This window comes from Gekko japonicus, unplaced genomic scaffold (assembly GCF_001447785.1).
Source record: "Gekko japonicus isolate JY-2015 unplaced genomic scaffold, Gekko_japonicus_V1.1 scaffold175, whole genome shotgun sequence".
Classification (NCBI taxonomy): Eukaryota; Metazoa; Chordata; class Lepidosauria; order Squamata; family Gekkonidae; genus Gekko; species Gekko japonicus.
Window position 1 is genome coordinate 454,763 of NW_015166425.1, and position 26,346 is coordinate 481,108.

The following is a 26,346-nucleotide window of genomic DNA, read 5'->3' on the forward strand; positions in this document are numbered from 1 at the left end:
GATGTAGCTGGTCTTAAGATAAATCATAAAAAGACAAAGATTTTGGTTAAAAATTGTGATGAGGGAAAAAAGAAAAAAATACAGGAAATAACAGGCTTTGAAGTTTGTAAAAAAGTAAAATATTTGGGAATAACTTTAACAAATAGATGTTGTTCTTTATATGATGATAATTACCAAAAAGTCTTGGGGGAAATAAAAAAAGATCTAGAGAGATGGAAATCATTACAATTTTCACTGCTAGGTAGAATATCAGCAGTGAAAATGAATGTTCTACCCCGAATACTGTTTCTCTTCCAAACAATACCGGTTTTGAGGAATCAAACCTTTTTTAAAGAAATAGAAAAAATAATAAAAGGCTTTGTCTGGCAAAATAAAAAACCACGGATTAAACTAAAATATTTACAAGAAAGGAAAATCAGAGGTGGTCTGGCGTTACCAGATTGGGCTTTGTACTATAGAGCAGCAGCGATGAGCTGGCTCCGAGATTGGGTAACATTGGACGATGATAGGATTTTAAAACTTGAGGGCCACGATTTGTGGATGGGCTGGCACTCGTATCTGTGGTACAATAAGGCCTCAGTACACAGTAATTTTAAACATCATACAATAAGAGGGGCATTATACAAGGTTTGGGATGAAATTAAAGTTAAAACATATGTGAAATTCCCTAGATGGATTTCACCAATAGAAGCGTTTGTGAAACCATCCTTATATAAAAGGTATAAAAAATTTAAATATCAGGATTTTTTAGATGAAAAAGGTGACATGAATGCAAAGGATTGTTGTTGTTCAGTCACACAGTTGTGTCCAACTCTTCACAACCCCATGGACCACATCACGCGAGGTCTTCCATTGTCCTCCAGAGTTTACTCAGTTTCGTGTTTGTTGCGTCTATAACTCTGTCTAACCATCTCATCCTTTGCCGTCCTCTTCTGCATTTACCTTCAGTCATCCCCGGCATCAGGGTCTTCTCCAGCAAGTGCTCCCTTCTCATTTGGTGGCCAAAGTATTTGAACTTCAGCTTCAGTGTTTGGCCTTCCAAGGAACAGTAATTTTCTCCCTTTCTCACCATGCAAGAACTCGTGGGGACTCAGTGAAATTAATGAGCAGTAGGCTTAAAACAGATCAAAGGAAGTATTTCTTCACCCAAAGAGTAGTTAACACGTGGAATTCACTGCCACGGGAAGTAGTGGTGGCGGCTACAAGCATTGACAGCTTCAGGAGGGGATTGGATCAACGTATGGAGCAGAAGTCCATCACTGGTATTAGCCACAAGGTATAGACAGAGCACTGTGTCTGGGGCAATGATGCTGTGTATTCTTGGTGCTTGGGGGGGACAACAGGGGGAGGGCTTCTGGAGTTCTGGCCCCACTGGTGGACCTCCTGATGGTACCTGGCTTTTGGCCACTGTGTGACACAGAGTGTTGGATTGGATGGGCCATTGGCCTGATCCAGCATGGCTTCTCTTATGTTCTTATGGTTGAACCTAGGACCTTCTGCATGCCAAGCAGATGCTCTTCCACTGAGCCACAGCACCTACTCAGGCTGGCAGCGGCTCTCCAGGGTCTCAGGCAGAGGTCTTTCCCAGCACCTGCTACCTGATCCTTTTAGCTGGAGATGCTGGGGATTGAACTAGGGACCTTCTGGATGCCAAGCAGGTGCTCTGCCACTGAGCCACAAAAGCCTCCCATGGGACTGTATCCTAAGTTCTGTGGTTCCCAGTGTGGTCATGTAGTCTGAGGGGATACCTGTTGCTAGGAGGTGGTGCCCATTGGCTATGGCGAGTCCCATCTCCATGGCGATATGCTGTCCTCACCACGGCGAACGTTCCGCCTGGAGTTCCCGCGGCTGTCATTGGCTTAGGGCCCTGAGCTGTGATAGGAGGAAGGAGTACCGTCTCCATAGTGCCCGCCCAGTGCATCAGTGTCTCTGGTGACCCCCTCATTCCCCCCCCTTCTCTTTTCCCAGATGCCGTGACCTGCTGCCATGACGGAGGAGCGGGTGCCGCAGCTGGTGGACTATTTCGTGGTGGCCGGCTTGTCGGACACCTCCAAGCCGCTCGAGGACGAAGGCCAGCCGCCACGGGCGTCCCGTCCCTGCGAGCCCATCAGTGACGTGGCGGTCATCATCCGCTCTCAGGGCGAAGAGGTGCCCCATGGCTTCACGTGCATCGAGCGCACGACGTCGGGGAACCCCGTGGAGCTCAACGCCGGCCTGCTCAACAACCCCCAGATGTACATCTGCTACAAACGGGGGCGGGACAAACTGCCCATTGTCGAGTTGGGGTAAGTGGCCGAGCGGAGGGGTGGCATTTGGTCTGGCACGGGTGCTCTCCGAACTGCGACGTGAGATGTCCAACCGAGGGTCCCCCAACCTTTCTGGACCTTCAGGCACCTTTGGGATTTGGAAACCAGGTGGTGAGCGCTGCCCCGAAACGGCTTTCTCAGGAGATGGAGCCAAACAGAATACCTCCCTTGATGCTTTGCAAAAGAGACACAGAAAGAAAGATCGAGGAATAAAAAGAAGGAAGATCTGCAGAGGTAGTGGGGCTGAAAGCACAGTTCCCTACCAGTCCTTTTGACCTTCCAGCTGGTGCAGGTGCTACTTGAATGAGGGACATTAGAATCATAGAATCCCAGAGTTGGAAGGGGCCCTACTGTCCCCTAAAAAGAACACTTTCGTGATGTACGTAACCACGTCCCGTTGGGCCTTCTAACCCAGGACAGGATTTACAGCGGCTCTCCTGGGTCTCCAGCAGAGAAAGGCGTTCCCCCGCATTGTGCAAGCACTCTGCCCTAGGAATGTCCTTTCAGAGAATCTCTTGCAGCTATGTTATGATACATTGGTGAAAATTAATGAAATGGTTGATACGTACCTGTTGAAATAACAGACCCAGAGTCGCTGCTTTCATCCCCATTCGGAAACAGAATAGTATCGAAACGATAGAACATCCCGGAGATCATTGTCAGTTTTACCCTTTTCAGCTGCCTTTGTGCATTTATATATGCAGATTTTTTGGTATACATTTTTGTATAAATTTTGTGATCATTATTTAAATATTTTCTAGCGCAGTTGCCCCACATTGTGTGTGGCATAGCCAGGAGATCCTAAGATTGTCCGGCAGCCGGAAGTTCTAGCTCCTTTAGCGTCATGCACCACTAGGTGGCGAGCTAGACCTGTTTTTAAGGCATGAGACGTTTCAGAGGTGGTTTGCCGTTGCCTGCCTCTGCGTCACGACCCCCGGTGTTCTTTGGAGGTCTCCCATCCAAATACTAACCAGGGCCGACCCTGCTTAGCTTCCGAGATCTGACGAGATCCAGCTTGCGTGGGCCATCCAGGTTGGGGCCAGTGCTCCCTTCTAAGCTGTGGAGTCTTGTGAGCAAAAACTCTACTTGGTGAGCCACTGGCATTAAAATTGTGAGCGAGCACATTTGGCTACTGCATAGATTAGTTTGCTCTGGAGCCGTCCCTTCCTGAGCGGGGGGAAAAATGTGTGAGCCGGAGGCTAAAAAATTGCGAGCTAGCTCCACATTAGCTCAGCTTAGAGGGAACACTGGCTGGGGCATGTTGGCACAGGCCGGCACTCGACCCAGTGATCTTCTGCATGCCAAAGGTGCCCTCTGACTCTGAGCTCCCCGGATAGGAAGCGGCCATATCCTGTTAGCTCCCCCAAATCCACTCTGACGGTCGCTGGTTGGGCGGGGGCTCTTGAAGGACTTTACCACTACGCCAAACCACTACGCCAAAGATTTTTTGGGCGCAAGCGTTCGCGAGTCAAAGCTCCCTTCGTCAGATATCTTGGCCTGCTCGCCTAGGGTGAGCAGCAGTGAGGCCCAGGCGAGCAACAGCAACGGGGCTTTGCCAGGATAGAGGAGTCCTAGATTTTGGCAGCTGTCAGATATCTGACGAAGGGAGCTCTGATTCTCGAAAGCCTGCACCCAGTTTTTTTTTTTTTGCCGATCTCTAAGGTCCTACTGGACTCAAGTCGAGCTGTTCGACTGCAGACTAACTCGGCCGCCCCTCTGAACTGATGAATGAATGACCTCCGAAGCATCCTGTCGTTCACAGCCCTGCTCAGGCCTGGCAAATGGAGAACTTCCAGTGCAGCGAACAAAGAAACTGTGATATCTTTTTTTAAAAAAAGAAAACCCCAAATGCAAATGAGGAAGTGATGTGAAATGACAGCTAAACATGACTGCAGGCGGAAAGCAGCGGGGCAGAAATAACGTCCGCTGCAGAGAGCGGACTGAAACGAAGAGGTTTTCGTTTGCTTTTGAGAAATCAGTAGGGGATGAGCGATCATTGCCCAGAGGGTCCTCCCCAGGGGTCATTTCCTGCAGGAGCGCACAGGAGCGGAGCTCCGGCAGTAAAGAGCCCAGGGGGCGGGCACATGCAACAAGCCCCACCCCCTGCTCCCAGCAGCCCTCAGTCAGAACAAGAAGCAGCCAGGTACGATGCAGAGCTCCCCCTGGTCCAAAACAGTCCAGTGGCACCTTTAAGACCAAGTTTTATTCAGGTAAACCCATCTTTCTGTTCAGCTCTCAGTTTTGTTTAGTTTGGTGTAGTGGTTAGGAGTGCAGGCTCTAATCTGTGAGGACCGGGTTTGATTCCCCCGCTCCTCCACTTGCAGCTGCTGTTGTGACCTTGGGTCAGTCACAAGTTCTTTCAGAGCTGTTCTCGCAAGGATAGTTCTCTCCCTCCCCCCTTAAAAGATGCCTCCATTTACAAAACCCAGTGTGGTGTAGTGGTTAAGAGTGTCTAGGATCTGGGAGACCTGGGTTCGAACCCCTGCTCTGCTACAGAAGCTTGTTGGGTGACCTTGGACCTCAGCCGAGCCTACCTCTACAGATCGTTGTGAGGCTGGAACGGAAAAGGGGAGAGTGTTGTAAGCCACTTTTTAGGTCCCCGTTAGAGAGTATGAGTGAAGTAAATAAGTTATCTCAAATTTCACTTATTATATATATATTTTTTAAAAAACAAGTTTCTAGTCCCTGAGACTGCAAGGATATGCTTTGCTCCGTGCGACTACATCCTCAGCCAGTTTGGTGTAGTAGTTAAGAGCGCGGACTCTAATCTGGGAGAACTGGGTTTGATTCCCCACTCCTCAGCATGCAGCCAGCTGGGTGACCTTGGGTCAGTCACAAGCTCTCTCGGAGCTGTTCTGTCACAAGCAGTCCTCGAAAGAGCGCTCTCAGCCCCACCCGCCTCACAGGGTGTCTGTTGTGGGGAGGGGAAGGGAAAGGAGATTGTAAGCCGCTCTGAGACGGGGTATAAATCCAATCTCCTCCTCCTCCTCCTCTTCTTCTACTTCTACTTCTTCTGCCCCACTTGTAGGGAACCCAAAACTTAAGTTCCCAAATCATGAAAGGGGCGATTCCCACCCCCACTCTGATGTCTTCGCTCTGGTTACCGTTCTCTAGGGTCCACTATGACGGGAAGGACCGCCCCAAGACGGGCCACAAGATCATCGACACGACTCCCTACAGCCGCTCTGCCAACCTGGCCTCCGGAGGCCCCGGCCACCAGCGCACCTTCCTGACCTTCCGTCGAGCCAGCGAGGGTCAGGGCTACAGCACGCTGGGCGTCACCGATATCTGCCTCATCATGCCAAGCAAAGGGGAGAGCACGCCCCATACGTTCTGCCGCGTGGACCGGAACCTCAATGCCGGCATGGTGGGTCCCGGGAGAGAGGGAGGGGGCCGGGGGGACCATCTGGAGCAGCTTGGGCCTACGTGTTTCCATCTCATTTTGTGTATTGAGTGCTGTCGATTCACTTCCGACTTATGGAGACCCTATGAATGAATGACCTCCGATACGGCCTGTCGTTTACAGCCTCGCTCAGGTCTCGCAAACAGAGGGCCGTGTCTTCCTTGAGGGAGTCAATCCATCTCATGTTGGGCCTTTCTCTTTTCCTTCAACTATTCTTAGCACGATTGTCTTTTCCATTGAGTCTTGTTTTCTCAGAATGTGACCCAACTATGATAGCCTCAGTTTAGTCATTTAGCTAGGGTTCCCTGACAGGGGTGGGGGTTTACCCGCTTTCAGGGCCCACTGTCTGCCATCTCCCAGCCAGCCAAGGGGGGGAGCCCCGCCCCCAAAGAGCCCTGTCCGTGCCAATGTGCCTGGCGTAATGACGTCACCCAGAGGTGATGTCATTGCGCAGGGCATGTTGCGTGGGGGATACTCTAGTGTTTGAGGAAAAAACTCTGTGGTTACCATAGAGTTTTTAAATCAAACGCTAGAGTGTCCCCCGCACGATTGTCTTTTCCATTGAGTCTTGTTTTCTCAGAATGTGACCCAACTATGATAGCCTCAGTTTAATCATTTAGCTAGGGTTCCCTGACAGGTGGGGGTTTACCCGCTTTCAGGGCCCACTGTCTGCCATCTCCCAGCCAGCCAAGGGGGGGAGCCCCGCCCCCAAAGAGCCCTGTCCGTGCCAGTGTGCCTGGTATAATGACGTCACCCAGAGGTGATGTCCTTGCACAGGGCATCTTGCGTGGGGGAGACTCTAGCGTTTGAGAAAAAACTCTGTGGTTACCATAGAGTTTTTAAATCAAACGCTAGAGTGTCCCCCGCAAACCCCCCCCCAGGTGACGTCATCATGGCGCACACACTTTGCATGCGTGCTGAAAAGTCCCGGGCATGGAGAGGGGACCCCCCCCCCGCCAGCAGCCAGGTAAGACGTGGTAACCCTCCATTTAGCTTCCTGCAAGAGTTCAGGCTTGATTTTATCTAAAACCCACTGATTTGTCTTTTTGGCGGTCCACAGTATCTGTAAAATTCTCCTCCACTACATTTCAAACGAGTCCGCATTCTTCCTGGCAGCTGTCTTCGTTGTCCAACTTTTATACCCATCCGTAATAATGGAGAATACTACGGCATGCATTAACTTGATCTTCGTCGCCAGCAACCTGTCCTTACACTTAAGGATCTTCTCTAGCTCCTTCACGGCTGCCGTTCCCAGTCTCAGTCTCTTTCTGGTTTCTTGGTTGATGTCTCCTCTTTTCTCCCCTGCAGTGGGGCCCGGCTCTCTTTCTCTGCTACAAGAAGGCTCTGGCCAAAGGGAACACCCTGGTGTATGAAGCAGGTCAGTGGCTGCGTGTGAAGGATGAGTGAACGGCTCGTGGGGATCTCTCTTTTTTTAATTAAAATTTTTATGAGAAGAAAAATTACAAATTACAGATTACAGAAAATTACAGATAACAGAAAGAAAATTAAATAAATAAAAATAAAACAGAAATAAAATAAAATAAAAATTACAGATTACAGAAAATTTACAGATAACAGAAATAACAGAGCAGGGGGAAAAGCAGAGAAACAGAAGAGAAAAGCGATGTAGATTAAAAGGAAAAGAGGCTTCCGATTTTCTCTGTGACAAATATATGTGTAATTTCAGAATTTTCTCTTACTCTGTGCTTATCGTGGGGATCTTTTTTCCTGATTAAAATTTTTATGAGAAGAAAAAATTACAGATAACAAAGAAATAACAGAGCAGGGAGGGAAAGCAGAGAGAAAAAAAGAGAGAAGCTGTATAAATTAAAAGGAAAAGAGGCTTCCGATCTCCTCTGTGACAGATATATCTGCAATTTCAGGATTTTCTTTTACTCTGTGTTTATCGTGGGGATCTTTTTTCCTGATTAAAATTTTTATTAGAAGAAAAAATTACAGATAACAGAGCAGGGGGGGGAAGCAGATAAAAAAGAGAGAGAAGCTATATAAATTAAAAGGAAAAGAGGCTTCCGATTTTCCCCGTGACAAATATACCTGCAATTTCAGGATTTTCTCTTATTCTGTGTTTATCGTGGGGATCATGACCACCATGGTGGGCATTGTTTCTTAGGGCTGCGATAATCGGTTGTCGAGACCAGAAATCGCTGGTTCATCCGTCGGTATATTTTTAGCAAGTTTTGAAAATATTTTTAATACAGCTAGTTTGAAATCCAGTAGCACCTTACAGGCCAGCAAGATTTTCAGGGTGTGGAATCATGGAGCTAGAAGGGGGCAAGAGTTTGTCCAGCTGCCGCTTGAAGACTGCCAGTGAGGGGGAGTTCACCGCCTCCCTAGGCAGCTGATTCCACTGTCGCACAACTCTCACTGTAAAAAGGGTTTTCCTCATATCTTCCCACCCTTAATTTAAACCCACTTAACTCTTGAAAGGCTCATACCCTGAAAATCTTGTTCGTCTCTAAGATACTGCTGATATCAAAACTAGCTCTGTTACAAGTTTTTTCAAAGCTGTTCTCTCAGGAGCAGTTCTCAAAAGAGCTCTCTCAGCCCCACCTACCTCACAGGGTGTCTGTTGTGGGGAGGGGAAGGGAAAGGAGATTGTAAGCTGCTCTGCGACTCCTTCGGGTAGTGAAGCGTGGGGTATAAATCCAATCTCCTCCTCCTCCTCTTCTTCTTCTTCGAAAGCTTCTCCAGCTGGGAAGAAGAGAAAAACTTCCATAGGATATAATGTCGTACATTTGGTATAGTGGTTAAGTGTGCGGACTCTAATCTGGGTGAATCGGGTTTGATTCCCCACTTCTCCACATGCAGCTGCTGGTGTGACCTTGGGTCAGTCACAAGTTCTCTCGGAGCTGTTCACTCAAGGGCAGTCCTTGAAAGAGCTCTCTCAGCCCCACCTACCTCACAGGGTGTCTGTTGTGGGGAGGGGAAGGGAAAGGAGATTGTAAGCCGCTCTGAGACTCCTTCAGGTAGTGAAGGGTGGGGTATAAATCCAATCTCTCTTCTATTCTTGTCTTCTACCTCACACCAGCACAGTTATCCTCTGAAACTACTTTTAATACATGTGCATGTGAAACTGAAGGGTGGCAAATGCATTGTCAGAGGAAACATCGAGAGGGGGAATTCCTGTTATGAGCCAGCATGATGGAGTGGTTAGAATGTCAGACTAGGATCTGAGAGACCCGGGTTCAAATTCCCGCTCTGGCGTGAAAGCTCGCTGGACCTGCCACACGTTCTCAGTCTAATCTACCTCACAGAGTTGTTGTGAGAATAAAATGGAGGAGAGGAGCAGGACGTAAATAATTTTGAGTCCTCGTTGGGGAGAAAGGGGATATGTAAATGAAGTGAATCCCTATGTAATAATGGATGAGACATTTTCCCTCAGGTGCTTGAGACCGAAGAGGAAATGCCTCTTTCGAAAGAGTGCCTGACTGAGCTATTCCCTCATAGGCATGGGGTAGAAGTTGAATGCCTCTTCCAAAATTGCCAAAGCATTTCTACCTGTGTGGACAGGATAATGGACTGTGCTTCTTGTCAGATGGTGTTCATGAGGGGATTTCCTTCAATATATGTAGGAGAAGGACAAAGTCTCTCAGATGAAGATTCCTGTCACGGTGAAGTCCCCCATCAAAATATTGTCTTTTAAAAGAACAGTTGTGTTTTTCTCATACATAAATGAAAAAATGAGAACAATTATTTCTTTTTTGTTTTGAAAGAACAGAGAAATAACATGAAGAAAATACAGAAAGAGAAAAAAGGGGTCACCTCACATACTTAAATATATCAAAGGTGATTATATATAACCAAATATAAAAGACAGACGAATAGTTCTCCCCGCATCCCCTTTGTTACACTGAAAAGTTTTTTGGACTTTGTCCATATCATACAATGATATTTACTTCTGATCAATGTTCCCTCCAAGCTGAGTTAGTGTGAGCCAGCTCACAGTTTTTTAGCCTCCGGCTCACACATTTTTGCCTTCGCTCAGGAAGGACGGCTCCAGAGCAAACTAATTTATGCAGCAGCCAAATCGCTCACTCACAACTTTAATGCCAGTAGCTCACAAAGTGGAATTTTTGCTCACAAGACTCCGCAGCATGGAGGGAGCTTTGCTTCTGATGGGTGCATTTTTGTTTATATTCCTAATTTTGCATTTCTGATTTCAAACCTAGTCTGTTTTGCAGCCATATTATTAGTATCACCATTGCGACATAGTATTACTTGTTTTCTCTTAAACATAACATAAAAGAAGCCAATGTTGGATCAGGCCAATGGCCCATCCAGTCCAACACTCTGGGTCACACAGTGGCCAAAAATTCCAGGTGCCATCAGGAGGTCCAGCAGTGGGGCCAGGACATTAGAAGCCCTCCCACTGTCCCCCACCCCACCCCAAGCACCGAGAATACAGAGCATCCCTTGCCCCAGCCTGAGAATTCCTATCTGTACCTTGTGGCTCATAGCCACTGATGGACCTCTGCTCCATATGCTTATCTAATTCCCTCTTGAAGCTGTCTCTGCTTGCAGCCACCACCACTTCCTGTGACGATGAAATCCATGTGTTAATCACTCTTTGGGTGAAGAAGGACTTCCTTTTATCCGTTCTAACCCGACTGCTCAGCAATTTCATGGAGTGCCCACGAGTTCTTGTATTGTGAGAAAGGGAGAAAAGTCCTTCTTTCTTGACCTGCTCTGTCCCATGCATAATCCTGTAAACCTCGATCATGTCACCCCTCAGCCGTCGTTTCTCCAAGTTAAAGAGCCCCAAGAGCTCTTCTTCTGCATACTCACTATTACTTTTAACAGGTAGATAATATAACAAAAATACAGAACGGAAGTCTATTATATACCTCAAAAATAAGAACATTTTAAAAAGATGTTCTCCCCAGAGGCCATTTCCTCACACACATTTATATTCAGTGTGTTATGTTTAAAACTGATTCTCATTCTGCTCCTTGAGAACAATTATTAACTCATTTACAAAAAACTTATATTCCACCTTTCTGCCCAGTGGGGACACAGGGCGGCTTGCGACCTTCTCCTGTCCTCCATTTTCTCCTCACAACCACCGTGTGAGGTTGCTGAGGCTGGATTCAGAATTCCAAATGTGACCGCGGACTCAAAAAGGTTGGGAGCCCCTCCCGTAGAAGAAGAGTGGGACAAAAGTTATAGATAAAACATGGAGCCCATTTTAAGTAGAAGAAGAAGATTGGATTTATACCCCGCCCTTCACTACCCGAAGGAGTTTCAGAGCAGCTTACAATCTGCTTTCCCTTCCCCTCCCCACAACAGACACCCTGTGAGGTAGGTGGGGCTGAGAGCTCTTTCGAGAACTGCTCCTGAGAGAATAGCTCCGAGAGAACTTGTGACTGACCCAAGGTCACACCAGCAGCTGCATGTGGAGGAGTGGGGAATCAAACCCGGTTCTCCCAGATTAGTGTCCGCGCACTTAACCATGACACCAAACTGGCTTTTAATGTTTGTTTGTTTGTTTTCCTCCCTCACCAGGTCTCCTCAGCCGCTATCCCAAAGAGGATGCCGAGAGCTTCCCGCTGCCCGAATCCGTGCCTGTCTTCTGCTTGCCCATGGGCGCCACCATCGAGAGCTGGCCAGCCGACACGAAGTACCAGCTTCCTGTCTTCTCCACCTTTGTGCTGACTGGGGCCTCGGGGGACAAGGTAGCGTGAAACGGGCGGGTGGCGGCTCTGGGAAAGGTGGGCTGCCGTGAAGAGGCAGTGTGGTCTAGTGGTTAGAGAGTATTGGACTAGGTATCTGGGGAAACCAGGTTCGAATGCCTGCTCTGTCATGGAGGCCTGCTGAGTGGCCTTGGGCCAGTCACACACTTTCAGCCTGACCTACCTCACAGGGTGGTTGTGAAGATAAAACAGAAGAAGAGGAGGAGGAGATTTATACCCTGCCCTTCACTTGGAGTTTCAGAGCGGCTTACCATCTTCTTTCCCTTCCCCTCCCCCCACAACAGACACCCTGTGAGGTAGGCGGGGCTGAGAGAGCTCTTTCGAGAACTGCCCTTTCAAGGACAGCTCTGACAGAACGATGGCTTGCCCAAGGTCATCCAGCAGCTGCAAGTGGAGGAGTGGGGAATCAAATCCGGTTCTCCCAGATTAGAGTCTGCGCACTTAATCACGACACCAAACTGGCTCTGGAGAATGATACAAGCCACCTTGGTCCCCATTAGGGGGAAAGGTGGGGTATAAATTAAATGAATAAAGAGGCCGTAAAATGACCGTTTGGCTGGAGCGGCAGCGTGTCAATAAAGTAAATCGAATTAGCTTGGGTGCCAGCAGCGTTGGACCTCGGAGTTGAATGGAGGGCGGGGGCGTGGTCCCGTCTTGGCAGGTTGTTTATCTGGCAATCTGGGTGGGGACGGTAGACAGACAGGGAACCAGACAGGTAGGTGTCATAATAACAGAGTGCTTCATTATGACCTTGTAATACTTGAGAGTCTCTTGGACTGCAGGAAGATCAAATCAGTCAATCCTCAAAGAAATCAGCCCTGACTGTTCCCTGGAAGGCCAGATAATGAAACTGAAGCTCAAATACTTTGGCCACCCAATGAGAAGGGAGCACTCCCTGGAGGAGACCCTGATGCTGGGAAAGATTGAAGGTCAAAGAAGACGGGACGGCAAAGGAGGAGATGGTTAGACAGTGTCATAGATGCAACGAACATGAAGTTGAGCCAACGTCAGAGGACGGCCGAAAACAGGAGGGCCTGGCGTGATCTGGTCCATGGGGTCACGAAGAGTCGGACTTGACTGCAACTGAACAACAACAAATACTTGGGGGCCTTCAGCTCATTGGTAGAGAATTTGCTTAGCATGCAGAAGGTCGCAGATTCAATCCCCGGCATCTCCAGCTAAAAGGACCAGACAGGAGGTGAAGTGAAAGAACTTTGTCTGAGACCCTGGAGAGCCACTGCCAGTCTGAGTAGACAATGTTGACTTTGATGGACAGTGGGTCTGATTCAGTAAAAGGGAGCTTCATGCGTCCCAGAGGCCCTGTCAGTGAGAAGAAGAGATTGGATTTATACCCCGCCCTTCACTACCCAAAGGAGTCTCAGAGCGGCTTACAAACTCCTTTCCCTTCCCCTCCCCACAACAGACACCCCGTGAGGGAGGTGGGGCTGAGAGAGCTCTTTCGAGGATTGCTCCTGAGGGAACAGCTCTGAGAGAACTTGTGACTGACCCAAGGTCACTCCAGCAGCTGCATGTGGAGGAGCGGGGAATCAAACCCGGTTCTCCCAGATTAGAGTCTGTGCTCCTAACCACGACTACTCCAAACTGGTAAGTTAAGGTTATCATATAATGTAAAGTGGGAGTTAAGGCTGAGTCGACTTGCTGACGGCCACCGATTTAGAAAGTGTATTTATCCGTTTGGTCTATTTCTGTCTTACCTAGTGAGATTATGGCAGAGGTGAGGTTTCAGTTGTGGACTTTCTGAGTTGTGCCTCAGTCTCTTAAGCGCCTTTGTTTATATTTGTTTGAGAGACTTCTGTTCCTCTTCCGTAGAGGCATGCTCGAGGCGGCTTAAAATCAAAATTAGAAATCAACAGCAAAAAAATAAATACGTTGTTCAAACAAGCCACCCAAGATAAACGGCATAAAACTATCCAAAAAATGTACTTCAGACCAGAAGCAGATCTATATCAAAGCTAATTAAAAGCCTGGGTAAAAATGGGCGTTCTGCCCTGGAACCTCAAGAGAAGGCTGTTACAAAGGCAAGGTGCCACCAAACACATCAGCCTAAGTCATTTTTGCCAGATCAACACCTTGAAATGAGGGGAGAGGAACTAGTTATCTTCTGATTTACATTCATTAAAGTACAAAGATGGGTTAGTGGTATAAACTCATATACAACAAATTGCTTATAACCAGGGGTCATTTTGTAGAAAAAGAGGTGCAGGAGCTAATTAGCATAACCTATTAGCATAACTTATTTGCATAAGCCACACCCCCTGACATCACCGGAAGTGTGTCAGAAGGCAACACCCACCACTCAGGCTCCACTGGACTGTTTTGGATCGCTAGCTATTGGGGGCGGGGGGATGTGCAGATCTGTCCTCGCAGAGGAGGGAGAGCTTGTACCTGAATAAAACTTGGTCTTAAAGGTGCCACTAGACTGTTTTGGACCGGGGGGCTCTGCAACGTACCTGGCTGCTTCTTGCTCTGAGGGCTGCTGGGAGCAGGGGGTGAGGCTTGTTGCATGTGCCCACCCCCTGGGCTCTTTACTGCCGGAGCTCTGCTCCTGCAGGAAATGACCCCTAGTTATAACATTTAAGCATTACTTGCAAAAAAAGGTGTTCAAAACCAACAGTAGGCTATATTTCTATGCAGTGTTCCCTCTAACCTGAGTTAGTGTGAGCTAGCTCACAGTTTTTTAGCCTGCAGCTCACACATTTTTGCCTTAGCTCAGGGAGGATGGCTCCAGAGCAAACTAACTTATGCAGTAGCCAAATCGCTCACTCACAACTTTAGTGCCAGTAGCTTACAAAGTAGGATTTTCGCTCACAAGACTCCACAGCTTAGAGGGAGCATCGCTAGGTGCATGGCGCGCTGTCCCCTACACTCCTGTCCCTAGGTGTATGGCACGCCGACCCCTGCCCTCTCGTCCCTAGCTGTACGGCATGCTAACCCCTCATCTTTTCCCCTAGGTATATGACCACTGACCCCTACCCTCTCGTCCCTAGCTGTACGGCATGCTAACCCCTCATCTTTTCCCCTAGGTATATGACCACTGACCCCTACCCTCTCGTCCCTAGCTGTACGGCATGCTAACCCCTCATCTTTTCCCCTAGGTATATGACCACTGACCCCCTACCCCCTCGTCCCTAGCTGTACAGCATGCTAACCCCTAATCTTTTCCCCTAGGTATATGACCACGGATCCCTACCCCCTCGTCCCTAGCTGTACGGCACGCTAACCCCTAATTTTTCCCCTAGGTATATGACCACGGACCCCTGCCCTCTTGTCCCTAGCTGTATGGCACGCTGACCCCTACCCTCTCGTCCCTAGGTGTACGGTGCCGCTATCCAGTTCTATGAGCCTTTCCCACGGGAGCTCCTCTCAGAACGGCAGTGCTTGTGGCTCAACCTACTCACCGTGGTCGACCGGCGCCCCATCACTAGCAAGATGGTGCAGACCCGCAAGAGCATCTGCGTCTTGTCGCACTGGCCCTTCTTCGACGTCTTCTGCAAGTTCCTCACTTTCCTCTACCGTTACAGCATCTCGGGCCCCCACGTGCTTCCAATTGAGGCGTAAGTTACTGTTTTGTGAGAAGGGGGCCTTGCAGTCCTTCCCTTATCCTCCCTACCACTGCGCTGGCCTTCAGCTGATGACCACAGGAATAAACAGCTTTCGAAGGGGATTAGAGAGATTCATGGAGGACAAGTCCATCAATGACTACTAGCCATGGTGGCTGAGGGGAACCTCCACACTCAGAGGCACTGAGCCTCTGAATCCCAGAGCCAGGAGGCAACGTCAGGGGAAGGCCTCAGCCTCTCTCTGCCCTGTTGTGGGCCCTCCAGAGGAACTGGTTGATGCCACTGTGTGAGACAGAATGCTGGACTAGGTGGATCACTGGCCTGATGCAGCAGGGCTTTTCTTGTGTTCTTATCAGGGGAAGGCCTCGGCCTCTATGCCCTGTTGTTGGCCCTCCAGAGGAACTGGTTGGCCACTGTGTGAGACAGGATGCTGGACTAGATGGACTATTGGTCTCATCCAGCAGGGCTCTTCTTACACTCTTATGAGGGGAAGAAGGCCTCAGCCTCCATACCCTGTTGATGGCCCTTCAGAGGAACTGGTTGAGGCCACTGTGTGAGACAGGATGCTGGACTAGATGGACCCTCACTGGTCTGACCCAGTGGGGCTCTTCTGATGTTCTTATGAGGGGAAGGCCTCAGCCTCTCTGCCCTGTTATTGGCCCTTCAGAGGAACTGGTTGAGGCCACTGTGTGAGACGGGATGCCGGACTAGATGGACCCTCACTGGTCTGATCCAGCCAAGGCTCTTCTGATGTTCTTATGAGGGGAAGGCCTTGGCCTCTCTGCCCTGCTGTTGGCCCTCCTGAGGAACTGGTTGAGGCCACTGTGTGAGACGGGATGCTGGACTAGATGGACCCTCACTGGTCTGACCCAGCAGTGATTTTCTAATGTTTTTCTGAGGGGAAGGCCTCGGCCTCTCTGCCCTGTTGTTGGCCCTTCCAGAGGAACTGGTTGAGGCCACTGTGTAAGACGGGATGCTGGACTAGATGGACCCTCACTGGTCTGATCCATCAGGGCTCTTCTGATGTTCTTATGAGGGGAAGGCCTCGGCCTCTCTGCCCTTTCATTGGCCCTCCAGAGGAACTGGTTGAGGCCACTGTGTGAGACGGGATGCTGGACTAGATAGAGTGTTGGTGTGATCCAGCAGGGCTCTTCTGATGTTCTTATGTCCTTTCACTTGTGGTACAACGTGTTTATTCAGGGATCCTGGACGGTTTTTGTCATCTTCTGGGCATGGAACAGCGGTCACTGTGGGTGTGGAGGGGGGTGGTATTTGTGAATTTCCTGCCTTGTTCAGGGGGCTGGACTACATGACCCTGGAGGTCCCTTCCAACTCTATGATTCTATGATTTTATTCTGTGTGTTGGGAAGGTGGTGGGAGAGCGGCTTGAAGCAGAGTGTAGGCGGAGGAATATATTTCTGTGCTGCACCTTGATAGCCCAGACTGCCCTGCCCTGGACGGCCCAGGCTACCTCGATCTCGGAGGCTAAGCAGGGTCGGCCCCGGTTAGTACTAGGACAGGAGGCCACCAAGGAAGCCCAGGGTCGTTATGCAGAGGCCGGCAACTGCAAACTGCCTCTGTTCATTTCTTGCCTTGAAAACCCCGTGTGGGTTCGCTGTAAGCCTGCTGCAACGTGATGGCTCTTTCCACCACCACCAATAGCCCAGACTAGCCCGATCTCATCAGATCTCAGAAGCTAATCAGGATCGGTACTTGGATGGGAGACCACCAAGGAAGAAGAAGAAGAAGAGATTGGAGTTATACCCCACCCTTCACTACCCAAAGGTGTCTCGGAGTGGCTTACAAACTCCTTTCCCTTCCCCTCCCCACAACAGACACCCTGTGAGGTAAAAGAAGAAGAAGAGAAGAGATTGGATTTATACCTTGCCCTTCACTACCCAAAGGAGTCTCAGAGCGGCTTACAAACTCCTTTCCCTTCCCCTCCCCACAACAGACACCCTGTGAGGTAAAAGAAGAAGAGGAGATTGGATTTATACCCCGCCCTTCACTACCCAGAGGTGTCTCAGAGCGGCTCACAAACTCCTTTCCCTTCCCCTCCCCACAACGGGCACCCTGTGAGGTAGGTGGGGCAGAGAGAGCTCTTGACAGAAACTACTCTTGAAGAAGAAGAGGTTGGATTTATACCCCGCCTTTCACTACCCAAAGGTGTCTCAGAGCGGCTTACAAACTCCTTTCCCTTCCCCTCCCCACAACGGGCACCCTGGGAGGTAGGTGCAGCAGAGAGAGCTCTTGACAGAAACTGCTCTTTTTTCAAGAACGGCTCTTATCAGAACTACGGCTTGCCCAAGGTCATCCGGCCAGGTGCAAGTGGAGGAGTGGGGAATCAAACCCACTTCTCCTGGATTAGAGTCCGCGCACTTAACCACCACACCGAACTGGCTCTCACAAGGAAGCCTGGGGCCGCTACCGAGAGGAAGGGAGGGGCGAAGCAGAGAACCCCGTGAGTCAGAACTCCATGGGGGTCATCCAGCCCGTCACGACTCAGCGGCGTGCTTCACCTTTCACCTTCGAAACAAGCAAACCAAGCTCCAAGCAGAAAACCCAACAGGTCAAGAAGACAGGTTCAGACCCAACCCTTTCTCTGAAATGTGCTACTTTTTCAATTTGCGGGGTGTTTTTTTAAAAAGACACAAGGAAGCCTTTGCACATTGTACGCTCTGACCTGCAGCCTCCTTCGGTCCATTCCAGGCTGTTACCATAGAATTCTGCCTCCTCCTGTTCCGTGCGCAGGCCAGGTCATAGGCTGGAAAAGCCCAGCGCTCCTCCTCAACATAGGATTAGCCAAGTCCATGGAGGAAGGAATAAGCTATCAAGGGCTACACTTTTGCAGTGTCTGTTCCGGCTTTGGTTCTGGGCTCCACACAAAGTGCCAGTCTTGACCAGTGCTCCCCTCTAAGCTGTGGAGTCTTGTGAGCAGAAATTCTACTCTGTGAGCCACTGGCATTAAAGTTGTGAGCGAGCGATTTGGCTGCTGCATAAATAAGTTTGCTCTGGGGCCCCATCCTTCCTGAGCTAAGGCAAAAATGTGTGAGCTGGAGGCTAAAAAACTGTGATCTAGCTCCACACTAACTCAGCTTAGAGGGAACACTGGTCTTGACCTCTGGGTAAAAAAGAATGTTTGTGTTCTATTATTGTGGAAGAAGAAGAGGAGGAGGGGTTGATTTTTTTTGGGGGGGGGGAGCATTTCCTCCTCATTTCCCCTGTATGAATCCCACTGAAACCCTACTAACAAGGTCTTGAACATACCGTCTTAAAAAGTGCAAGCCTGCTCAAGACGAAATTCCCGGAGTAATAGATAAGACGCAGTTTTGGTAGCGTGAATACACTGACGCTCTTAGAATTCCAAAATCTGATGCGTGTAATAGCCCATAACAACTGTCAACACGGACTGTGAACACAAATGTTAATAATAATATCGTTTTGTAATAAGTTAAATTTAAAAAAACACACTTAAATGTGTTTTTAAAAAGTGTGGGTCGGGTGAGTTTGGATGTGGCGCAGGGCATTTTTGGTTGTGGCCTCGTAATGTTGGATCACCCTCCTCCGGGACGCCTGCAAAGCAGCTTTTCTTCCGTCCTTCTGAGGAAAGTTGCAGGCCTTCCGCCCTCTGAAGTGGAGTCTCCTGCTGCTGTTCGATGCCAGAGCATCTATTTAATTCAATTTGTATCCCGCCCTTTCCGCTGAAGCAAGCTCAGAGCGGCTTACGTTAAAAGTTAAAATACAGTAAAATGACAATTCAATATAGGATGGGGGACAGGTCCCTTTTACTGGTGGGGCAAAGTTAGAATCCTAGAGTCGGACGAGATCTCCAGGGTCATCTAGTCCAACCTCCTGCACAATGCAGGAGATTCACAAATACCTCCCCCCCCCCCCACACACACACACCCTGTGAACAATGTTCCCTCTAAACTGTGGAGTGTTGTGAGCCAGTTTGCTGTAGTGGTTAAGTGCGCAGACTCTAATCTGGGAGAACCGGGTTTGATTCCCCACTCCTCCACTTGCACCTGGCTGGATGACCTTGGGCAAGCCTTAGTTCTGTCGGAGCTGTCCTTGAAAAAGAGCAGTTTCTGTAAAGAGCTCTCTCAGCCCCACCTACCTCACAAGGTGTCTGTTGTGGGGAGGGGAAGGGAAAAGGCGTTTGTAAGCCGCTCTGAGACACCTTTGGGTTGTGAAGGGCGGGGTATAAATCCAATCTCTTCTTCTTTTTCAAAAATTCTACTTGTGAGATACTGACATCAAAGTTGTGAGCGAGCGATTGGGCTACTGCATCAGTTCGTTTGCTCTGGAGCCATCCTTCCTGAGCTAAGACAAACATTTGTGATCTGATCTGCTGGTTTTGTAGTAACAGGACTGCTCACTGATTCTTGAACCTTAAAGTTGTTATTAAAGGCAGATTGTAGCGGGCAGGGTAAGATAGGATTTTTTTGGTCTTTGTTGCTTTGCCTGGACCTCTTTCTTCCTGGTGACTTTTACGGTGTTTGCTTTTTAGACACATCTCCCACTTCATGCATAACGTCCCCTTCCCATCTCCGCAGAGGCCCCGGATTCTGGTTCAGGTAAGGACAAGGGGGTGACCGCAGCAGTTGGCTGGCTCTGATAGGTTGGAATGTGTGTGTGTGTGTGTGTGTGTGTGTGTTCTTCCCGGTGGCTACCTGTGCAGACAACAGAAAATGTTCTCTTTCACCTTTCTGAACACAAAACCCTTGTCCTGTAACAACTTAAATAGCTTGTTGATGAATTGGAGCCCAGGAGATACCTATCGGGTGTGTGTTGGAATGGACACTGGCCAATGTATGCCTCTGGCCAGGGACTCCTTTTAAATGGGGCCTGTCTTTTTGAACTGAGCATGGGGGTGGAATAGCCTGTGATATAGACTCCACCCATTACCACATCAGATGAGCCTAAGGCCCCACTGGATGGGCCATTGGCCTGATCTAGCACGGCTTCTCTTATGTTCTAAAGGCTAAAGGGCTCTTTAACCCCTTCTTGCTCGTTGTGAATAGCAACAAGGCCTTTGAGAGATCCCTTCTGTGATACTGTTTCCTTGTGCCTGACAGTGAAAAGCTGTGGTAACATAACAAGAGAAAGGCTGGGCCAAAGCCTCTCTTGGCAGAAAGAGTGGGAGAATTTAAAGAGGCCTTTGCTGATATCTCAAAAAAGGTGTGATGGAGATGCATTGGTAGTGTTGGTGGAGGAGATCCTTTTGGCATCAGAGACTGCTGTGGGCCAGACAGGAACCAGTGAGGACTGGATTTGCACCAGTGTGGGCATTGTATGTTCCCCAGCTTTGCCTCTCAGCTTGAGCACAGAGCCCTTTGCCATCTCTGCTGCTCTTACGGAGCCCTTTGCCATCTCTGCTGCTCTTGCGGAGCCCTTTGCCAACTCTGCTGCTCTCACAGAGTCCTTTGCCAGGTCTCTGAGTCCCAAAGGCTGATTGTGTTCTTTCTCTATCCTACCAGATGTCTTCTTACGACAACGTGCTCTTATGCCAGCCTGTGTCTTCGCCGCTGCCACTGAGGTAGGAAGAACAGCGGGGGACCGTGCATGAGGCGGGAGGGTCGGCGTTCTGACGCGTGGGCATCATCAAAGGGACGCAAGCCTCTGGTAGCGTCCTGCTAGAATGGCGGCAAAGAGTCAAAACTGTTCTGCATCTGCCCTTCCCTTGCAGTGGTGCCAGTTTCCTGACCCTGCTGCAGACACTGGGCCCCGAAAACGCCGTCGCCCTCCTCGTGGCGATCCTTACTGAGCAGAAGTTACTCATCCATTCTCTGCGGCCGGACGTCTTGACCAGCGTAGGCGAAGCCCTGGTCTCGGTGAGTTTTACTCTATTTATGAGGGGCTCCATCACTACTTGCTCTGCTTGCCAGTCCCCTAGTTCATAAGAACGTAAGAAGAGCCCTGCTGGATCAGGCCAGTGGTTAATCTAGTCCAGCATCTTGCCTCACACGGTGGCCTCAACCAGTTCCTCTGGAGGGCCAACAACAGGGCAGAGAGGCCGAGGCCTTCCCCTCATAAGAATGTCAGAAGAGCCCTGCTGGACCAGACCAGTGAGGGACCATCTCGTCCAGCATCCTGTCTCACACAGTGGCCTCAACCAGTTCCTCTGGAGGGCCAACAATAGGCCAGAGAGGCCGAGGACTTCCCCTCATAAGAACATCAGAAGAGCCCTGCTGGATCACCAGTGGTCCATCTCGTCCAGCATCCTGTCTCAGACAGTGGTCTCAATCAGTTCCTCTGGAGGGCCAGCAGTCGGCCAGTGAGGGTCCATCGCGTCCAGCATCCTGTCTCACACAGTGGTCTCAACCAGTTCCTCTGGAGGGCCAACAATAGGCCAGAGAGGCCGAGGCCTTCCCCTCATAAGAACATCAGAAGAGCCCTGCTGGATCAGACCAGTGAGGGTCCATCTCATCCAGCATCCTGTCTCACACAGTGGTCTCAACCAGTTCCTCTGGAGGGCCAACAATAGGCCAGAGAGGCCGAGGCCTTCCCCTCATAAGAACATCAGAAGAGCCCTGCTGGATCAGACCAGTGAGGGTCCATCTCATCCAGCATCCTGTCTCACACAGTGGTCTCAACCAGTTCCTCTGGAGGGCCAACAATAGGCCAGAGAGGCCGAGGCCTTCCCCTCATAAGAACATCAGAAGAGCCCTGCTGGATCAGACCAGTGAGGGTCCATCTCATCCAGCATCCTGTCTCACACAGTGGTCTCAACCAGTTCCTCTGGAGGGCCAACAATAGGCCAGAGAGGCCGAGGCCTTCCCCTCATAAGAACATCAGAAGAGCCCTGCTGGATCAGACCAGTGAGGGTCCATCTCATCCAGCATCCTGTCTCACACAGTGGTCTCAACCAGTTCCTCTGGAGGGCCAACAATAGGCCAGAGAGGCCGAGGCCTTCCCCTCATAAGAACATCAGAAGAGCCCTGCTGGATCAGACCAGTGAGGGTCCATCTCATCCAGCATCCTGTCTCACACAGTGGTCTCAACCAGTTCCTCTGGAGGGCCAACAATAGGCCAGAGAGGCCGAGGCCTTCCCCTCATAAGAACATCAGAAGAGCCCTGCTGGATCAGACCAGTGAGGGTCCATCTCATCCAGCATCCTGTCTCACACAGTGGTCTCAACCAGTTCCTCTGGAGGGCCAACAATAGGCCAGAGAGGCCGAGGCCTTCCCCTCATAAGAACATCAGAAGAGCCCTGCTGGATCAGACCAGTGAGGGTCCATCTCATCCAGCATCCTGTCTCACACAGTGGTCTCAACCAGTTCCTCTGGAGGGCCAACAATAGGCCAGAGAGGCCGAGGCCTTCCCCTCATAAGAACATCAGAAGAGCCCTGCTGGATCAGACCAGTGAGGGTCCATCTAGGGATGTGGTGGTGGAGCTAATCTGTGCCACGATGGTTTGATTCCCTCCATTTTCGGCACTGCAAGTCCCACCAGCATCCTGAAGCTGATGGCCAATTTTGAGACGCCTAGCTTTATTTTTGGATGAGTTATGCCTAGAGATGTGAAGGCCCGGAAAAAAAACGGAAAAATTCAGGAAAAAAAAACGGGCTTTTCCTGTTTTTTTCCTGAAGCCTTTTTGGTTTTTTTCCGAAAAATTGGAAAAATTGGAAAAAGAAAAGAAAAAAAATTGATTATGGAACATTTTATTTTAACATGATGAATAAAATATTTTAAGACAAGGTGTTCAAATATTTTCCAAATCATTTCTTATACACACACACACACACACATATATATGGTATCAGATTGATCTAATTTCTGTGCACTGAGGACAATTAAGTCCTAGGTTACAAACTGAACTCTCCAATGCAAGAACAAGATGCATTTCTTCCTTTAGGAGGTGCGATTGTTAGAAGAAAATAAAAAAGTTTCAGTTTTGTTTTTGCATGTGGATGGGTATTCTGTTTGTAATAATTGTTTAGATACACTATATTTTTAATATGCTAGTTGTGATAATTTCATGCCAACTAAAAATGTCCATAGTCATATTTTATGTTCCTAAAGTAATAGAATGACTTTCAATCTAGAAAAGACAAAAGAAATGCTAATGTAGCATTTTTTTCAATTTTTCCGAAAATTTCTGGTTTTTTCCGGAAAAAAATTGGGGAAAAAACGGGGTTTTTTCCGAGCTTCAAAATTTCCGGAAATTTTACATCTCTGCCTGCCACAGACAACCTTAGCTTAAACATATGGAGCGGTGGTCCATGAGTGGCTGTTAGCCCCAAGGTCTAGATGGAACACTCTGTCTGGGGCCACTAGTGATGCTCTGTCTTCTTGGTGCTTGGGGGGGGGGCAACAGTGAGAGGGCTTCTGGAGTTCTGGCCTCGCTGGTGGACCTCCTGATGGCCCCTGGCTCTTAACCACTGTGTGACACAGAGGGCATCGTAGTTGCATGCTGGAACGCTGTTCCAGAAAGGAAACCGTCTCTGCTTTGCTCATCTGAGCCGGGCCTTCTGCAGGTGCCAACCTGCTAATGGACAAAATCAACCACTGCCCTACCCCTGCCTTCTCTGTGGTGGCTCCTACCTTGCGGAAATGGCCTGCTCCCGCTCTCCTGGTTTTCCAGCAACGATGCAATCCTGAATCATTAAAGAGGGCTTTTCCATGCTGGTAATGCGAGGTTGCATTGTACAGAACGGTTTTACAAACTTGTTTGGAGAAACAGCTAGGGACTGTGGTCTCGACTGCTGTGTACAGCTTATTGTAAGTCGGATCCTATTATGTCATTTCTGTACCGCTTAATGTGTCGTGTTAATACTTACATGATGCTTCAGTTAAGAACATAAGAGATGCCAATGTTGGATCAGGCCAAAGGCCCATCCAGTCCAACACTCTGTGTCACACAGTGGCCAAAAATACCAGGTGCCATCAGGAGGTCCAGCAGTGGGGCCAGGACACTAGAAGCCCTCCCACTGTTGCCCCCCCCCCCAAGCACCAAGAAGACAGAGCATCACTTGCCCCAGAGCCCCTATCTATACCTTGTGCCTAATAGCCACTGATGGACCTCTGCTCCATATGCTTATCTAATTCCCTTTTGAAGCCGTCCATGCTTGTAGCCGCCACCACCTCCTGTGGCAGTGAATTCCATGTGTTAATCACTCTTTGGGTGAAGAAGGACTTCCTTTTATCCGTTCTAACCCGACCGCTCAGCAATTTCATGGAGTGCCCACGAGTTTTTGTATTGTGAGAAAGGGAGAAAAGTACCTCTTTCTCGACCTGCTCTTTCCCATGCATAATCTTATAAACCTAGTTCTTTCTTGGGTTCTGTATTCTGGCATTGGGGCTTCCTTCCCCGGCTGAACGCCAGTCCTGAACCCCTTTCCCCCGTGTGTTCTTGCAGATCATTTTCCCCCTGCACTGGCAGTGCCCGTATATCCCACTGTGCCCACTCACCCTGGCCGACGTACTGTGTGCCCCGGTGCCCTTCATTGTGGGCCTCCACTCCAGCTACTTCGACCTCTACGACCCGCCTCACGATGTCATCTGCGTCGACCTGGATACCAACACCATCTTCCAGTGAGTCTCCCCTGCAGGGCGGGCCCTGGGGGTTGGCCTCCTGTCCCCCTTTTCCTGCCCGGCGACCCCGTTCCTCGCTCACTCCTTGCCGTGCTTGCGGTGGTGGTGGGTGTGGCATCCTTCCTGGGGGGGGGACTGTTTTGCCTTTAAATCATACTTTGTGATGTGCTTGCTTATGGGGGAAACAGTTTTCCCTTTAATTCACACTTTGTGTGTATAAACTTGGTAGTTATCTGCTGCCACCAGGAATTAAAAATTCCAAATCTCTCTCCTTTGGTAGTGTGGCCCAGGGTCTGGGCACTTCAGGGGACTATGTGTCCCTGAGGAAGGACTGTACTGAATTCTGGGATATATTTAAACAAAAATGGATTTATTGAATAAGAACAAAATAGGTTTCTGGGAAAAGGAACTTGTAAAATATAACTAGCAAGCTTGGTGTCACACCAGTCTCTCAGACACCAAAATTCCGCTCTGACAGGATTCTCTTTCTCATATATGTAGCCAAGCCGGCTAAACTCTTTGACTTTTCCACACAGGATAAAACATTGGTCTAATCGCACAGTTTAGACACAGCTTGTTTCTTTTCCTTATAGACTCTCTCACAGTACTTTTAGAGTTCCACAGACTCTCTTTAAAGCTTTTCACGCTTCACTCTCCAAAGACACACACAGGACACTGAACTCTGCGAGTGGGGGAGGGGGCAGGTGGGGGGGGTGTTGGGTGGGGGCGTTCTCAGGAGGCACTAACCGTACGGGCAGCTTTCCTCTGCACACAGGAGTGAAGAACGGAAGCTGCTGTCTCCGCGGTCCCTGCCCCGGAAACCCTGCAAGGTGTTGTTGGCTTCGCTGCACTCCCAGTACCAGCAGCTGGATGAAAGTGAGTAAAAGAGATGGGCAGGATCCTAGCTATGGTGGGCCTTTTGGGGGCTTTGCCCCCTTTCTTAAAAGCACAGCCCCGCAAGACTTTCTCCTGTAAATGCTTTTTTCAATAGTTTTAAAACATTTTTAAAGGTGTTCGCTCCTTTAAGCACACTGGGGTACTGTAGCTGACTAATTCCCCCACTGAGCAAGGGGGTTGGAGTAGGTGACCTCTAGGATCCCTTCTAACTCTGTGTCAAGAAACTGGTCTCCTTGAAGAGAGTTTTTCTGCCTGAGTGTCAGCTTTCTTGACTATAGAAGACATCGCCCCCACCTGCCAGCTTGTTCTCAGAATTGTTGCTTCAGCCGGCAGAAGTGATTAACTTGCAGCAGCTGAGAATTGTCGTCTAAAGCGGCTGACAGCTTGCAATTTAGAGAGCTCTATCCTGGTCACAGCTGTCTATTGGCTAAAGGGCTTTTCTTTCTGCACTGAGAACTTCAGCCCCACCAGGAAAAGAATTCGCCCCACAAGCCACAAAACCCTGTCTACGGGGGTGGGGGAGAATTTGGGGCAGGAGGTAGGGATGGACAGGATAGGATTGTAGAGCTGCAGAATTTACAGGCTGTGGAACTGAAGTCTCTCTGGGTCACCGACTCAATGTTCCCTCTAAGATGTGGAGTCCTGTGAACAAAAATTCCACTTTGTGAGCTGCTGGCATTAAAGTTGTGAGCGGGCGATTTGGCTACTGCAAGAATTACATTGTTCTGGAGCCGTCCGTCCTGAGCAAAGACAAAAATGTGTGAGCTGGGGGCTAAAAAACTGTGAGCTGGCTCCACACTGACTCAGCCTAGAGGGAACGCTGGTCACCGTAGCTCAAAAAAGGGCAATGCAGAGCTGGACAAAAGTACAGAAGGGAGGCAGTCAAGAGGATTAGGGGGTTGGAGCACCCC

At 49.4% G+C, this 26,346-nt stretch overlaps 1 protein-coding gene across 2 annotated transcripts in view; it reads left to right on the forward strand.

The window, feature by feature from the left end:
• Positions 1 to 26,346, forward strand: part of DENND4B (DENN/MADD domain containing 4B) — a 97,501-nt gene that overhangs the window by 24,970 nt on the left and 46,185 nt on the right. For both annotated transcript variants that reach the window (XM_015411748.1, XM_015411749.1), the window contains exons 2-11: positions 1,969 to 2,285; positions 5,421 to 5,673; positions 7,018 to 7,087; positions 11,233 to 11,402; positions 14,754 to 14,995; positions 19,512 to 19,578; positions 20,482 to 20,540; positions 20,691 to 20,835; positions 24,363 to 24,538; positions 25,314 to 25,414. In XM_015411748.1, the coding sequence (XP_015267234.1) occupies positions 1,987 to 2,285; positions 5,421 to 5,673; positions 7,018 to 7,087; positions 11,233 to 11,402; positions 14,754 to 14,995; positions 19,512 to 19,578; positions 20,482 to 20,540; positions 20,691 to 20,835; positions 24,363 to 24,538; positions 25,314 to 25,414 (1,582 nt within the window). In that variant the 5' untranslated portion in view covers positions 1,969 to 1,986. The remainder of the gene's footprint in view (positions 1 to 1,968; positions 2,286 to 5,420; positions 5,674 to 7,017; positions 7,088 to 11,232; positions 11,403 to 14,753; positions 14,996 to 19,511; positions 19,579 to 20,481; positions 20,541 to 20,690; positions 20,836 to 24,362; positions 24,539 to 25,313; positions 25,415 to 26,346) is intronic.